This window comes from Lutra lutra, chromosome 7 (genome assembly GCF_902655055.1).
Source record: "Lutra lutra chromosome 7, mLutLut1.2, whole genome shotgun sequence".
NCBI classification, from domain to species: domain Eukaryota; kingdom Metazoa; phylum Chordata; class Mammalia; order Carnivora; family Mustelidae; genus Lutra; species Lutra lutra.
The window spans coordinates 95575193-95589988 of NC_062284.1; the positions used below are offsets into that span (position 1 = coordinate 95575193).

General features: G+C 35.5%; 1 protein-coding gene across 1 annotated transcript in view; it reads right to left on the reverse strand.

The window, feature by feature from the left end:
- The window catches only part of MDGA2 (MAM domain containing glycosylphosphatidylinositol anchor 2), an 888742-nt gene that overhangs the window by 242374 nt on the left and 631572 nt on the right, over positions 1-14796 (reverse strand). The window contains exon 7 of the mRNA XM_047738228.1: positions 13061-13390. Coding sequence (XP_047594184.1) covers positions 13061-13390 — 330 coding nt within the window. The remainder of the gene's footprint in view (positions 1-13060; positions 13391-14796) is intronic.

Here is a 14796-nt window from a genome sequence, read left to right on the forward strand (position 1 = left end):
CTTGTCCCTCTCCCTCTGCCCCTCCTCCTGCTCACGCCTCCCCCACCCAAATAAATAAATAAAATCTTAAAAAAAAAAAAAGTGTTTAGCCCAGCAACTGGAATATAAAAACACTCCAAACTTCTTAGATTATTGTTTGTTTGTTTTTGTAAGTAGGTATTCTGTGTTATGTGGTCTATAATTTACTTTGAATCTTCAGCATAGAGTAAAGCTTGTTTCTGAAATCTTGTGTGGTTACATAACATGTGTTGTCACTCCTAGGCTGCATGCTGACATTCATGCATTTATCTGGACTTTTGTTACACTGCAATAAAATTTAAAAAAAATGCTTCACCATAAACAATGTGATCCATGTTTGTGTGCTGTAAGTTTTAATGTATATTCTAGGGTTACCACTAGTGTTTAAATTATGCCACTCAGAACCCAGATGTGGTTAAGTAGTATTTTAAAAACCCAAGCCCTGGGCCCACCCTTCTCCAGAAGATAAGATAATTATGTTGAGCTGCATGAGAGGATTTTTAACCTAGTATAATATTGAAAGTGGTGTTCTTTGGTGGAATGATTACTCTTCAAGCTATGTGCCTTGGTTGGAATAGCGTAAGGTCCCACTCGGCTTTTGTGACTGGAATATAAGACTAGTAAATGGGACCTAGCATCCTAAAACTCTTTGGAGTGGTGTTCTCAAAGTAGGGGAGACAGATGGCATGGTCACATGATCCAACTAGAATGTTACCTGAATCCCTCTGGAATATTTTTATTTATTTATTTTTTTTAAAATTTATTTGACAGACAGAGATCACAAATAGGCAGAGAGGCAGGCAGAGAGAGAGGAGGAAGCAGGCTCCCTGCTGAGCAGAGAGCCCCATGTGGGGCTTGATCCCAGAATCCTGGGATCATGACCTGAGCCGAAGGCAGAGGCTTTAACCCACTGAGCCACCCAGGCACGCCCCCTCTGGAATATTTTTAGACCTGTCTTTAGTGATCCTTCCATGCAAAGCCCTTATCAAAGAGGGTAACTGAATTCAGAATCACTGAGAAATATCCATTTATGATACATAATATTGTACAGTGTGCTGCAAGCTCTTATACTGGATTTTGAATCTGAGATTGTAAACTTAATTCAGAAAGTGGCTCTAGGAAGTAAGTAAGTACCTAAGCTTTGGGCCCATTTTCCTCTCTATAAAATGAAAGGTATTAGGTAATCAAGAAATGTCTTCAATATTTAAAAACCATGCCAGTAAATGAGACAGTCAAAAATATTTGAAAAATGTCTTACAGAGTAGGTGTCTGGCGACCTGCCCCAATAATCTTTTATTTTGAAAATAGATATAATTCATAAATATCCCAACATTATATCACCAAAATTCCAGTTGTAATGATTTTTTAAATTTATATAATCTCTTTCCTAACTTTATTGATATGCCATAATAAAGGATGAGAAATTAAGACGATGAAAATTAATGAGGTCCTTTTGCTAATAAAATTTATTCATTTGTAAGCATATTCTTTGGGGAAAGTTCTTTGCACTAAGGGTAATTCTAATTCTTTGTTTTAGAGCTCTTGAAATAAATAGCTTTCATTTAAGACACTCTAAACTCTAAAATGAAACCCACATACTACAAACAAATTAAATCACTAAAATAATTGTTCTGATGCCAAAAGATCTAGGATTCTAGAGCTTCTGCTCCCCAAGTAAAATGGTGAACAAACTATGAAGTCTAGGAGCCTAGACTCCATTTCTATTTCTTTTCACTTCTCTGTCCCTCAGTTGATAATGGTAAATTGGCAGTGTCATCTGCAAACATAAAATTCTGAAGTGTGATCATAATTACATAAATAGTACATACACTGTTACTTCCCACAAATCCCTTCTCCTATAGGCAAAAGATCCAGAGTGAATTTTGGTACTATAACTTTAAATAATATACCTTAAGTTATATTCCATTCTTAAATAAAAATTTGATGGAGACATTTATTGTTCATCAGTTAATGAATATATTGTCAAAAGTCTTTCTTTAACTCTAGTAAATTATTGATAGTTATTATAGTTTTAAATGCAAATTATGAAACTAACTAATGGTGTTCAGTCCCCTTAGAGAAACCTGTATTGACTGACTTAAAATTCAAATAGTTCCAATGTCCCCATTGCTTGCATTTTAAAAGGATTAAGAGTATAGGAAGCATAAATTGGGTATTCTTTTGTATTTCTCATTGACCTGTTCTTATCTTAATGTAATCCAGGAATTCCAAAAAGTGTTTAACTCTGCCAAATGAAAAAAATATTCAACACATAGAAAAGTAATTACACAATAGCTAACTAACCACTGTTAAACTATAACCTGTAAGGTAGAAAGTTTGTTTTGATATTTGGGGGAAAGAAGAGCATTTTAAGATGAGTAATTGGAGAAAAACTATGAATCCAATGTTAATTTCCATAATTACAGAGATTCAATTTTAAGTGAGAAAATTCTAATTACAAACATAATTAATGTTTATTTAACAATTATAGAAAATATGAAATTTAATGTAGCAAATCTTTGCATTTATGCCCTCAAAAAAAGTAAGTAGCAAAAACTATGATAAAATCCATACTTCTCAAAACAATTTATAACTTATTAATAAGGCCAACTAAAAACATTTCAAATATTCCCTATTTAAATGATCTTATTGCAAAGAGAATTAGTGTAAATGTTACTTTCTACAAATCTCTCCCCCTCCATTCCACCCCTCCTCTCTCCCTCCCTCAATTCACAACACTTTCACTTGAAGGAAAATGAGAGCTGCTTCCATTATCAAAATCATGCATCATTATTAAGGTATCAAATGTAATCTTTTACATGCCTCTTCATGCTGATGAAGAGGTATTAAAGGCCCTAAAGATGCGGTAAATACATACATTTTCCCCCCAGTTCTACACAAATTGAGGAGCTCTTTTTTTCTGTGATTTTCATTGACCACACCTTTTCTCATTTTCTTCATGGTTTATGCTTTTTTCCCACCATTTCCTTGGATATCTTTTATCTTTGCTTCATAATCTCTTCTTGGGTAAGCTTATCCACTTTCCCTCAACCCTCCAACCTTATATTTTTGTAACTGCTTATGAAATCGTGTTTTACTCATGACCTTTCACGTGGTCATCAAACTTGACTTTTTTAGTCGGTCACCAGAAACACAAGGATATCTTACCAACCCCTCAGCTATAAATAGTCCCAAATGAATCTGTCCTCTCAAACCTCTCCCAAACCTAGTACCTCTCACTAAGAATGTGGCATTACCATGTCCTAAACAACTGGGGTATAACATTTTGGAATCATAGATACAAAATATACTTGGAAAGGATGGATGAACTTATAGAAGCAAATAGTTTTCAACTATGTGTGTTTAAACCATCTGCACATGTATATGTGTGTGAATTTCGGTCAGAATCTTTGTTTTAATAGAATCTTACATAGAAGTCCTAATATAAGAGAAAGATATGCTTAGTTCTGAATGGAGTTGGAAAAAAAGCGGGGGGGTAGGGGTAAATTATCTATGGTTATCTACTGTTCCTCTGCAGTGCAGTAGTCCTTGAAAATATTTCCCCAAATCCCTAGTTGTCATTGGAACACCATTTAAAAATCAGTTACCCAGTTGATCCCTTTATTCTACCGATGAAAAATTTTGAGGTCCAGATAGACCCACGGTCATAAAGCTATTAAATGTAAAAATGGGTCTGGCTCTAAGTTCATAAGCCCTAGACATGCTCATGACATACACTGCCTAATGTCAGTCAGACTCTCTTACACGGACTTGAGACCACTGGCCACTGACTAAACTGCCCTTAACGGGCCAGGTTATGAGTGCTCCTCAATGCCTCATCTGATTCCTATCAATCTCTTCAGCTGAATAAATAGTCCTTCCCCCCAACCCTCCAATCTATATATTTTTTTAACGTTCCTTTTTTTCCATTCTATTTCCTCAAACTTTTCCTTAAAAATATCCCAAAGCTATAACAGAGAGATAAGGAATCTAAGATGCAAAGAGGTTTACAGACTTCTCAGATGACCTTCCTGATTTAAGCTCCTGCTTTTTCTATTATCTAAGGCTTCTGTTTTCTTCTCTCAGGACACATCCATAAAGGACTGCCTATCTCCACTGCCTTATCACTTCCTAATAAAATTTTTCTTTGCGCTAGCTCGCTCTCTCTCTCTCTCTCTAAAAAAAAAAAATTATCTCTAAAAAAATTTTTAGATATAAAAATTACCTCTAAAAAAAGGCTGTTTTATCTCTCCACCCTTCTTTCTCTATCTCTTTTCCGATCTCTGAAGTTTCATCCAATGAATAGGCTCCCAAACACCAGTCTGATCATACTGCCCCCTTGATAAAATTCTTTTGTCATTCTTTTTTTTTTTTTAAAGATTTTATTTATTTATTTGACAGAGAGATCACAAGCAGGCAGAGAGGCAGGCAGAGAGAGAGGAGGAAGCAGGCTCCCTGCTGAGCAGAGAGCCCGATTCGGGGCTCGATCCCAGGACCCTGAGATCATGACCTGAGCTGAAGGCAGCGGCTTAACCCACTGAGCCACCCAGGCGCCCCCTCTTTTGTCATTCTTGATTGAGTGAATGAGATTGAATTATATTCATTTTCTTCTAAGATACAGTGACATATAATCCTTTTTTTAAAATTTTATTTTATTTACCTATTTGACAGAGAGAGACAGGGAGGGAGGGAACACAAGCAGGAGCAGAGAGGGAGAAGCAGGCTTCCCGCCTAGCAGAGAGCCTAATGTGGGGCTTGATCCCAGGACCTTTGGCTCATGACCTGAGCTGAAGACAGATGCTTAACGACTAGCCACCCAGGTGCCCCTTTAATCTTTCATCTAGCTCAGAGGCCACCTGCTCCATCAAACTCTTGCTGACCAGATTCAAACATTTCCTTCGACATGTTTCTATATTTCTCTGATAGTCTGTAAAGCAACACTAGACTTCATCTGTTATTAAAGTTTCTCGAGTGTATTTCTACTAGGATATCAAATCAATTATGAATTAGATCCTACTGATTTTTATTTCTTCCAATATCTCCTTTCCTATTGTGGTTGTCAAATAAAACTTTTTTTGGATTGAATGTGCACTATGTTTCATGAATTTATCCCAGAATTGCAGATGACAGCTCTACTTAATTTCTCTTTGCCATATTAGAACCCTTGGCTTTATTCTTGCTTGCCCTGTCAGTTGACCTTGCCTTTCAAATTTAAATTGCTAAGCCTCCACCTTCCTCCACTCAGGGCAGTTTCTTTAGGGCTGAGGAACTGTGAAATAAAGGTCAGATATACCAGATGGAAGGAAAAAAACACTTACGATGTGAGCCATAAATACTGTGTACATTTCTTGTGGTGGCGTTCCTATCTCCCTTAAGAAAACTTCAGAAATTTCAGGTTTTTATAAAGGTCTTTGCCTCAATTTTGTGTAATTTAACAATTTTTATCTTAGGTCATTCATCACATTTTAATATGGTACTTGGTAAGCCTTATGAAGGTAACTTTACCTTGAAAACATTCAACCAAGGGTTTTTTGACTATTTGCGTGGTTGTTATCAAAGACAACACAGAACTGGACGTTAAGTCCAAAACCTAAAATCTCCATTAATGGTGCCTGAAACAAATGACAATAATAATAAAACAGAATGCAAGTAATAATAATATTTGATGTGGACAACTGATATTTTCTTAAACTTACTTAAGAGTGAGTATAACTATCTTTAGAAAACTTTGCTATTTTTACTACTTCTCTTTTATTATTTTAAACATACAATCTAAATAAAAGCCATAATAGTTATACAAACACAGATTCCAGAAAAGTTCCCTAGCCACGCCTAACACTTCTAAATTGTTGCATTTACATGTCTCCATTGTAGAAAACCTGCATCAGCTACTGAACAGTGTGAGATTCACCTAAGTGAGCAGAAGAAATAATCCCAAACTATTAAATAATTTTTAAAATAAAAACATTCAATTTAAAGAGTAAAACTTACTTTCGAATAGGTCGTGCTTCAAATAGATAAATAAAATATTCTTCTGGGTAAAAGTTACTATATCTAAATATGAATTCGATAACCATGCCCACCATACAGGCTACCAGTCAAACCATCCCTTACTGAAAGCACAGATGAAAGGAATTAAGTATCTCTATGAATATGCATAGCCTGATATTTCCTAAGGAACGTTCTGTGTATGTGGCGATTAAAAACAATATGTTACAGTTCAGTGTCTCTTTCAGAAATTCACTAGGTACAACAGCAATTTAAGGCTATATATACCACAGTAAAGGTATATGCTAGCCACATTTAGTTTCTGTCCCAACACTGTAGGAGAAGAGAACAGTCTCTGAGAAGACTGTAGAAGAGCTAATTCACTGTTTTTTAGAGCAACAGTCTCCCTACTGACACACTGCTCGGAATGCAGTTCTTCTTTCTGGCCGGTATCACGGAGAGATATGATACCCCTTCCAATATGCACAAGAGTCAACTAAGAGGGGAAGCTTCAGCGCTGAACGTAAATTAAGTCTGAAAGTAAATTAACTTTTCACACTGAGGCCAGTGTGAAAAGTTGCCAATCAGCCATTCACCCCCATAATCTGGAGACTCTGGGTGTCTCATTTTTTTAAAGTTGTGTTTTATTCACTGTCTCCTCAACCATTCAAAGAAAAAATTTTTTAAAATGTAGAAACAGATATAAGATAGGTGGAAGAGGCCACAAGCAGAATAGAATGGCAGCAGAAAATCTTATATATTAGGAATGAGACTTGAGCAGTTTCAAGTAATTTCAGGAGACGTTGATGTATAATTCTAGAACTCAGACCACCCTCGCAGACAACGAACAGCTTAACAAGGGACTCAATAAGATATACAGATGAATGAGGAATAAAGAAAGACTGAGATTCTGCCTCAATCTCTAGAAAATATATAGTGATTGTATAGACAAATAACAGTTATTTGTGGGTTTAACTTAGTTTTTTAATATTTCCACAGAGTTCAGTTTGTTATTTATTTCTTAATAGAGTTCCAAAGTCTAGGTTAGAGATGAGCACACTATGGCCTGTGGACAAAATATGGCCCACCACCTGATTTTATAAATAAAGTTGTATTGGAATACAGCCATGCTCATTCATTTTATTGTCTGTGGCAGCTTTCCCACTGTAACAGCAGAGTAGAATAGTAGCAACAGAAACCACATAGTCCACAAAGCTGAAGATATTTACTATCTGGCCCTTTACAGAAAAAGATTGCTGGCCTCTGATCTTCACCATTAATTTAGAGGTTATGGATTGAACTTCATAATTTTGGAGTCAAGGAAGAAAATGATTTTTTCTGGGTCCAGTAACTTAGGAAGCAATTACATAACTTTTGACTGCATGAAAGCTTCCTCTGAGCAAAGCACAGTCAGATCTGACATGTGTGGGTATTACTTATGGCGTCCTTTTACATAAAAGGATCTATCATTCAGCTATAGTCATTCTACAGGACTTCAGTTTTTTGGTTTTTTGTTTTTTTTTTTTTTAAAGATTTTATTTATTTGTCAGAGAGAGAGAGGAGAGAGAGCAAGCACAGGCAGACAGAATGGCAGGCAGAGGCAGAGGGAGAAGCAGGTTCCCTGACGAGCAAGGAGCCCGATGTGGGACTTGATCCCAGGACGCTGGGATCATGACCTGAGCCGAAGGCAGCTGCTTAACCAACTGAGCCACCCAGGCGTCCCTTTTTTTTTTTTTTTTTTTTAAAGATTTTATTTTTTTATTTGACAGAGAGAGATCACAAGTAGACGGAGAGGCAGGCAGAGAGAGGGTGGGGGAAGCAGGCTCCCTGCCGAGCAGAGAGCCTGATGTGGGGCTCGATCCCATGACTCTGACATCATGACCTGAGCCGAAGGCAGAGGCTTAACCCACTGAGCCACCCAGGCGCCCCAGGACTTCAGTTTTAATTAGAATTTCATGAGCTGCTCTTCTTCCTTAACTGGAAAAGGGCAAAGAACCTAATCAATGAACTGGACTTAGTCATTTTTCTTTTGCCTTCTAGTTCATTGACTTTTCTTATTAGTTGTATATACCCTAGCCTACATTATCAAGAACTTTTATTCCATCAATATGAATACTTGTACAGACACTTGTTAACTGTCACGATTATATTAACCAGTCAGGTACTCAGCAGCAAAGCTAAAATTTCAAACTGATTTTTTCAATCGGTCACCTCTGTGCACCTATGCTTCTGTTGCTGCCTCTGGTTTAACCCCCTAAATCTAGTTCAATTTTCTGCTATACAAAATGCTCCTGTATTCTAACAAGGGAGGAGAAAAAGAATAATCAAATCTGTACTTAGTCTTCTGCTCTATTTGCCCACCAGATGTCTCACGTCAGAATTCTACCCAGTCTCACAGTTTATATTTTCTAGCATGATCCAGATTGCTTCTGAGTTTCCTATAAACCTACAAGTCTGTCAGGTCATGCAGACGAGGGCCTGCAAGCTAACATGGCACCTGAGGACTTCACCACAGAACCACACTGGAGGAAGCAATGGAATACTTTTCAGCAAGCCTTCTGAAAATTAAATATCTATGATAACAATTATATTTTTTCAAATGAATAACAATCAGGTGAGAATAATTTAAGAATTGATTTTTAACTGTTGCCAGAATTTTGTCTTACATGTGCATGCATTTTTCAGCAAGTATGTGGAAGATTTTCATTTTACAAAATTGAATTGTAATGATGGAAAATTTCAGTATATTTATTTTTAACTGACAATTTACTGAAAATTAATTAATTAGTTCAGTTAATTAAGTGAAACTAAATTACTGTGGTAATTCACAATTACTACAATGTGCTTTTAAAGTTATCTGCAGCCTAGCCAGGTAAAATGTAAGCTTTAGTAATGATAGCAATGATATTGAAAGAAACCAATATAACTTGCTTATATTAATATCAATTAATATTAATCTTATGGTAAAAGCAGAACATGAAGAATCACACAATATTCCTGGGACTTTCTTCATCCTGTAGATTTTGCCAACTATCCCCTCCCTCCACCGTCACTATTACAATATTACTTCCATTAAAATCTAACTCAAATGCCATTTTCCTCTGAAACTTTCCTGGCCTATACTGAAGAAAGCATTCACCATTCCTACAGAAGTCTGATCAAATTTAAGTAGAGCTTCCTTCCCACTATAGATTGTGCCTTATTTCTAAGTCATCTGATAACTAAGTAATTTGAAAACTTAGATAGTAAGGTCCTTAAGAACAAGGCCCATTTGTCCATCATCATATGATGTAGGGCCAGAAATAGAGCAATCATTCAGCAGAAGAATCTACCAGAAACATGGATTTGGAACAGACAAAATAACAAATGCTTACAATAAAATAATTTGAAAGTTTACAGAGTTAGGAGGAAAAAAAGTTAATGTTGAATTAATGTGGGAATAAGATACAATCTATAATCACATATCATAGTTTTTATTACTCAAATGTATGAGGCAAACTCCAAAATACATGTAGCCTTCCTCTTCAGTTTTTATAAAATCAAATAATTATTTTTTTAAATATTAAGAATTCTGTAAACTAGATTTACCTTCCTGAGATATTTTATATTTTAATTTTAAAAGTCCTCAAAATCATATCTAGAGATGTGGCTGTCACCCTAAGAGACTCTTAATCTCAGAAAACAAACTGAGGGTTGCTGGAGGGGAAGGGTTGGGACGGATGAGGTGACTGGGGGATGGAAATTGGGGAGGGTATGTGCTATGGTGAATGCTGTGAATTATGTAAGACTGATGATTCACAGACCTGTAAACCCCTGAAACAAGTAATATATTATATGTTAATTTAAAAAAATAGTTTTCTAACTGTATTAGGCAGAAGTGCCTTATGGGGCCTCACCCTCATCTTAATAAATTTCATGTATGTCTCTTGTACACATTAGCAACCAGGATACAATGTGAGATTTTGTGTGACAAATACCCTAAATAGATTACATTTAACATATAGAAAATGTCTAACACAAGAAAATCACTGACCACCTGGTCAATTCCAAATTCCCTAAAATAGTAATGATATAACTAGCAAAATCCAGAATCTAAGAGCCCCCCACATATTTGCTTATATCTTAACAGTAGTTTCCTTCTATTTGACTTTACTGGCCCAATCTGTGGGAATTTCCTTTGAATCTTACTGTGTGGTTCACAGAATTAATGGAGTCCAAGATTTTCCTTCATGTTATAACCAGTTATTCTCACTGTTCAAACTCTACCTCCCAGAATATCTCTAATATCTCCATTTCATATTAAAGCACCACTTTAAGTGTAGTCTTCTACTATGTGAGGATAAAAAAATATTTTTTGATACTAGTTGAATCACACAATCTTAGATCTATAAATCTTTATGCTATAATCTGGTATTCCATTCTACTGTAATCAAAACAGAACACCAAAGCTAGTTTGGGCATAAAAATAGAATATGTGATTGCCTTCAGTAACTCATCCTTTGGGTTAAACCTCTTCTTCAGGCCTCTCTATCAGAATACAGTCCCCTGCACAGGACAGCCCCATGACCATAACACCTATGCAGACTAACTTGGAAGGGTCCTGCACTTAAATCAATGCTTTGATGTTGCCATTGTGAAATTCTTGGAAAGTTCTGAACAAGAGGTCTGCTTCATATTTTCAGTGGACACCACAAATGATGGAGCCCTTCTTGCCCCTAAGAGTGATAACATCTTAAATCACAGTATAAATTAGTGTGCTGAACAACTTTCCTTAAAGTCAGTGGGGAACTACAAGATCAGGAAGAGAGAGACCAAATGCCAATCTTTCAGAGTGAAAAGGAGGAAAGAAAACCTAGAAAGGAAATCTATGTGAACAAATGAGCTCACTTCTTATTATTTTCTGAGTATCTGCAAAGTGCCATGTATTGTTCCAGATGCAGAGATTACAACAATGAGCAATACTGACAAAGGCCCAGCCTTCAGGGAGCTTCCACTCCAACGAGGAGATAGATAATAACAGTCTGTCTGAGATGGGGCCGGGGGCAGCGAAGGGGTATATTTTGAAGGAGGACTTCATATATCTCTTTTGTCTATGGTATTGCTACTTTTGGTCACCAGACAGAATAATAATCATTTAAGAAACGTTACTTATTACAAGTAAACTTTCATAACTAAGAGGCATTTCTCAAATATTTTCTGCTTTTCTGGTCATCTTTTGGCATTTTTCTTTTAGGATTTTTAGAAAGTTCATGAGTCAATGCTAGTTATCTTCTCTGCCATTTACTGCACATAGTTTGAAGTGGGTAATGCAAGTCGTATATTTAAAAATGCATGTTAGAATTAATTCTGTAGATATTATATAATGCTCCTTTCTTCTGTTCATTCTATGCTCCCTCTTACATCTCAGTTTAATGAACCATGCTACCATCAGACAAGCCTGTTTTGAAAGCAGCCTGGATTCTTTGGATCTGGGTTTGTGTCACTGGTTCTGAAAACAACAGCGGTAAATAAACAAAACAGGCAAATAAGCAAACAGAAAAGCAATGCTTGTAATTCTGGAAAATCATCACTCATAAATAAGGACAGATAATCCTGGATCTTACAAAACTGTTGTCACTCTGACAGGAAATATCACTGTGGGATGTCACCTAACACACTGATGTAGGTGATTAATGGATATTTGTTGACTGAATGAAAAATTCAACGAATGACAATCATGCATATCAAGAGCTTCCTATTAGATACCCGGAAATCAGTCCATCTCCTAGCGCTAGCACTGATTTGGAAATAAAGGTTAGATAATAGTTACTATTCAAATAGTTACTATTATTATTATTATTATTATTATTATTATTATTATATTTTCTAGAAAAGGGTATCTGTCCAAACACAAGTAATTCTCATCACTCTAACCTCCTTTTACATTAAAGGTAGCTGATAAAAATGGGTTATCTCTTAGAAATAATGCAGAATGTGAAAAGTAAGCACATTTGGTCAGCCTGAAGAACGGACCTAAATCCCAACAGGAGTAAAATCAATCTACCGTGCATTGCAATTTAGAATCATGAGAAGACAGAAAATCACAGGCCAATCTGTTACCGAACGAGAGTCAAAATGCTACCTGACTGGAAAGGAAAAACTGTTTAAATGTTCTCAAAATGGTATGTCTGCTGGCTACATGTGCACTCTATGTTTTCAACACATATTATTTACCCCTGAATTATATAAAAATACTAAATTGAAATTCACTCTGGTAACAAGCTGGCAAAACAAATAAAGCTACTTTGGTGTTGTTGGAGGCACGCTGATTACAGTTCACAGAATCACAGGGCTTTCAAACATCCTAATAGGTAAGCTCGTGTGTCCTCCCATACCATAATCCTATAATTTACCTCATCTACAGATGTACATTTAATTGGGAGAAAACGGATCACATTTTTTATTTCTAACCTTAAAAGAAGGAATTTCACTCCAATATATTTTTTCTTTACTCAGTCTCATTGTGAAGAGATTCTGTCATAACGTTCTTCAGAAAGTCACATCTGATTACAAGTTTAACACATTTATCATTGGTTTTCATTGGTGGAAAATGTATTTCTTATAAATCTTATATTTGAGTACTTCTAAATTATCTCTCAGTATTTTCTTCTTGGGATTAAATATTTTGTTTGTTAAATGTTTCCAAAATTGTCTTAGCTCTTTAAACATTCGTTGTTTAACTTTATTAATTAATATAACTTTAGAGTCTATAGAGGGTTCTTAGTTAATTAAAAAAAGTTATTATTTAATTAAAAAAACTGGAAGCCTATACCTATCATAGCCAACGCTATTACTTTTATTTGCAGTATTTCTATAAAATCTCATGTAAATCTAAATCAAAATAGAAATAGCAATGTCTTTTACATGATATTTATTGGGCATTCAGAATGTTAGATTTTGGATTTAGGAAACTTAAAGAATAAGAATGATCTTAGCTTGGCTGAAGACTTGTCGCTAAATGTAAAGAAATTATTCTCAATATGAACACATTTTGCATCACAAATATGCTTCTTACCTGTGCTGCTGGATATATTAACATCAATACTGATATCAGATATTCCTCCTCCCTTCAGAGATGCTACACATGTGTATGTCCCAAAATCCGTGAATTTTAAATCAATGATGTCCAAGTTTGTCGTTCCCGGGGAGACATCCGGATCAGTCTGGGTAATAACCATCCGCTCAGAACTTCTTAATGGACGGCCATTTTTAAACCAACTAAATGTTAACTCCTCAGAAGGAACAGCTTCTACTTGGCAAGATATTTTCACCTCACGCCCAATCTGGATGTTGTCATCTTTGTGATAAGGATCTGGTGTGATCCAAAATCGTCCTTTTTTTAATGCTACAACATAAAAATTCCATAAGTAGTTAGTGTTACTTCCATAATGTTGAGATTCATTTACTTAGGTAGTCATCTCTGAGCTGAAATAAAGTAAAACAAAATAAAATAAAATAAATGCATATATGTTTGTTATTTCCGAGCAGTGTGCATGTCAATAAGCCTCATTCAAATAACCTGGAAATCCTGAAGACCTAAGTCACTTAGAGACTCTAAACACTGGTTTTTATAAATTGGGTAATATCTTCCAGTGATATAAAAGATGCTTTAAGTCTATATCATACTTAAACATTATTGCCATTGAAATTTGAACAAATGATGCAACTTGTTTATATAACATCATTAATATTAGAATTAAAAATAATAATATGGATCATTAAGCTTAATTTGATATCTATGTCATCCCTTAATTAAGGCACAATTTCCCAGACAACTCAAATATTGCACAAATGTCAGATTAAAGAAAATTCTTGTACGATTTTATCTACATGCTGACTAAAACTAGTTGGGAAGAATTGAGTCAGTTCACATTCATAATGCATTTTCATGGACTGAAATAATCTGAACTGAAAAAGAAAATTGTTTTCAAAACATTTGCTGTGACTGTCCTATTCCATCACAGATAGATGTTTCCAGTTGAAACAGTTTGCTGGCTCTCTCGTGCAGATGGCCAGAAGAACCTCTCGGCAGATGGTTTGGAAAACATGCTGTGTCTGTATTCTAACAGTAGTGCTTTCTGGGTGCAAGGTCAGTATTGTACTCACAGCCTGGGTCAGCACTGAAGATGACCAGAGGCTTCTGGAGGGGTCTACTGGTCTCCTAAGGGCACCAGTTCTGAACTTTCAATGATAGATACTACAGGACTCAATGAAGAATAGAGTATGTTCCTTTTTCCGGCAGGGATTCTTATATACATATTCTTCTCTCTACTAACATCCTACCTATTTCCCTTTCCCTTAATATCACTTTCTATCCCTCGATGACAATATGTAGCATATGCATAGCAAGATAATTACCAGAATAAAAGATTGTCCATTCACTTTTACCATCAAACCATATATAAATGACAGTGGCAGAAATTACATGAATTTAGAAGATCCACAGATATTGGAGGCCTTTTAATTGCATTCCAGAGTTTAACCTGATTTCCCTTAGTTCATCCCGTTAATGCCGGAAGTACCATGGAAATCTGAAGAACTATGTAAGAAGCACTAGAGATAATAAGTTTTAATCTTAAAAATTTTTGCTTTTAATTATTTTTTATTTATCAGCCCCCAATATTTTCACCTTCTTTTTTATTTGCATCTTAGTGAAGAGAGATAAATGAGTATCAAAAATGATGTTTATATCTTTCTTTTTATTCAAGAAAAATTTATAGGGCTCCTGTTCATGATGAGGTAATTGATAAG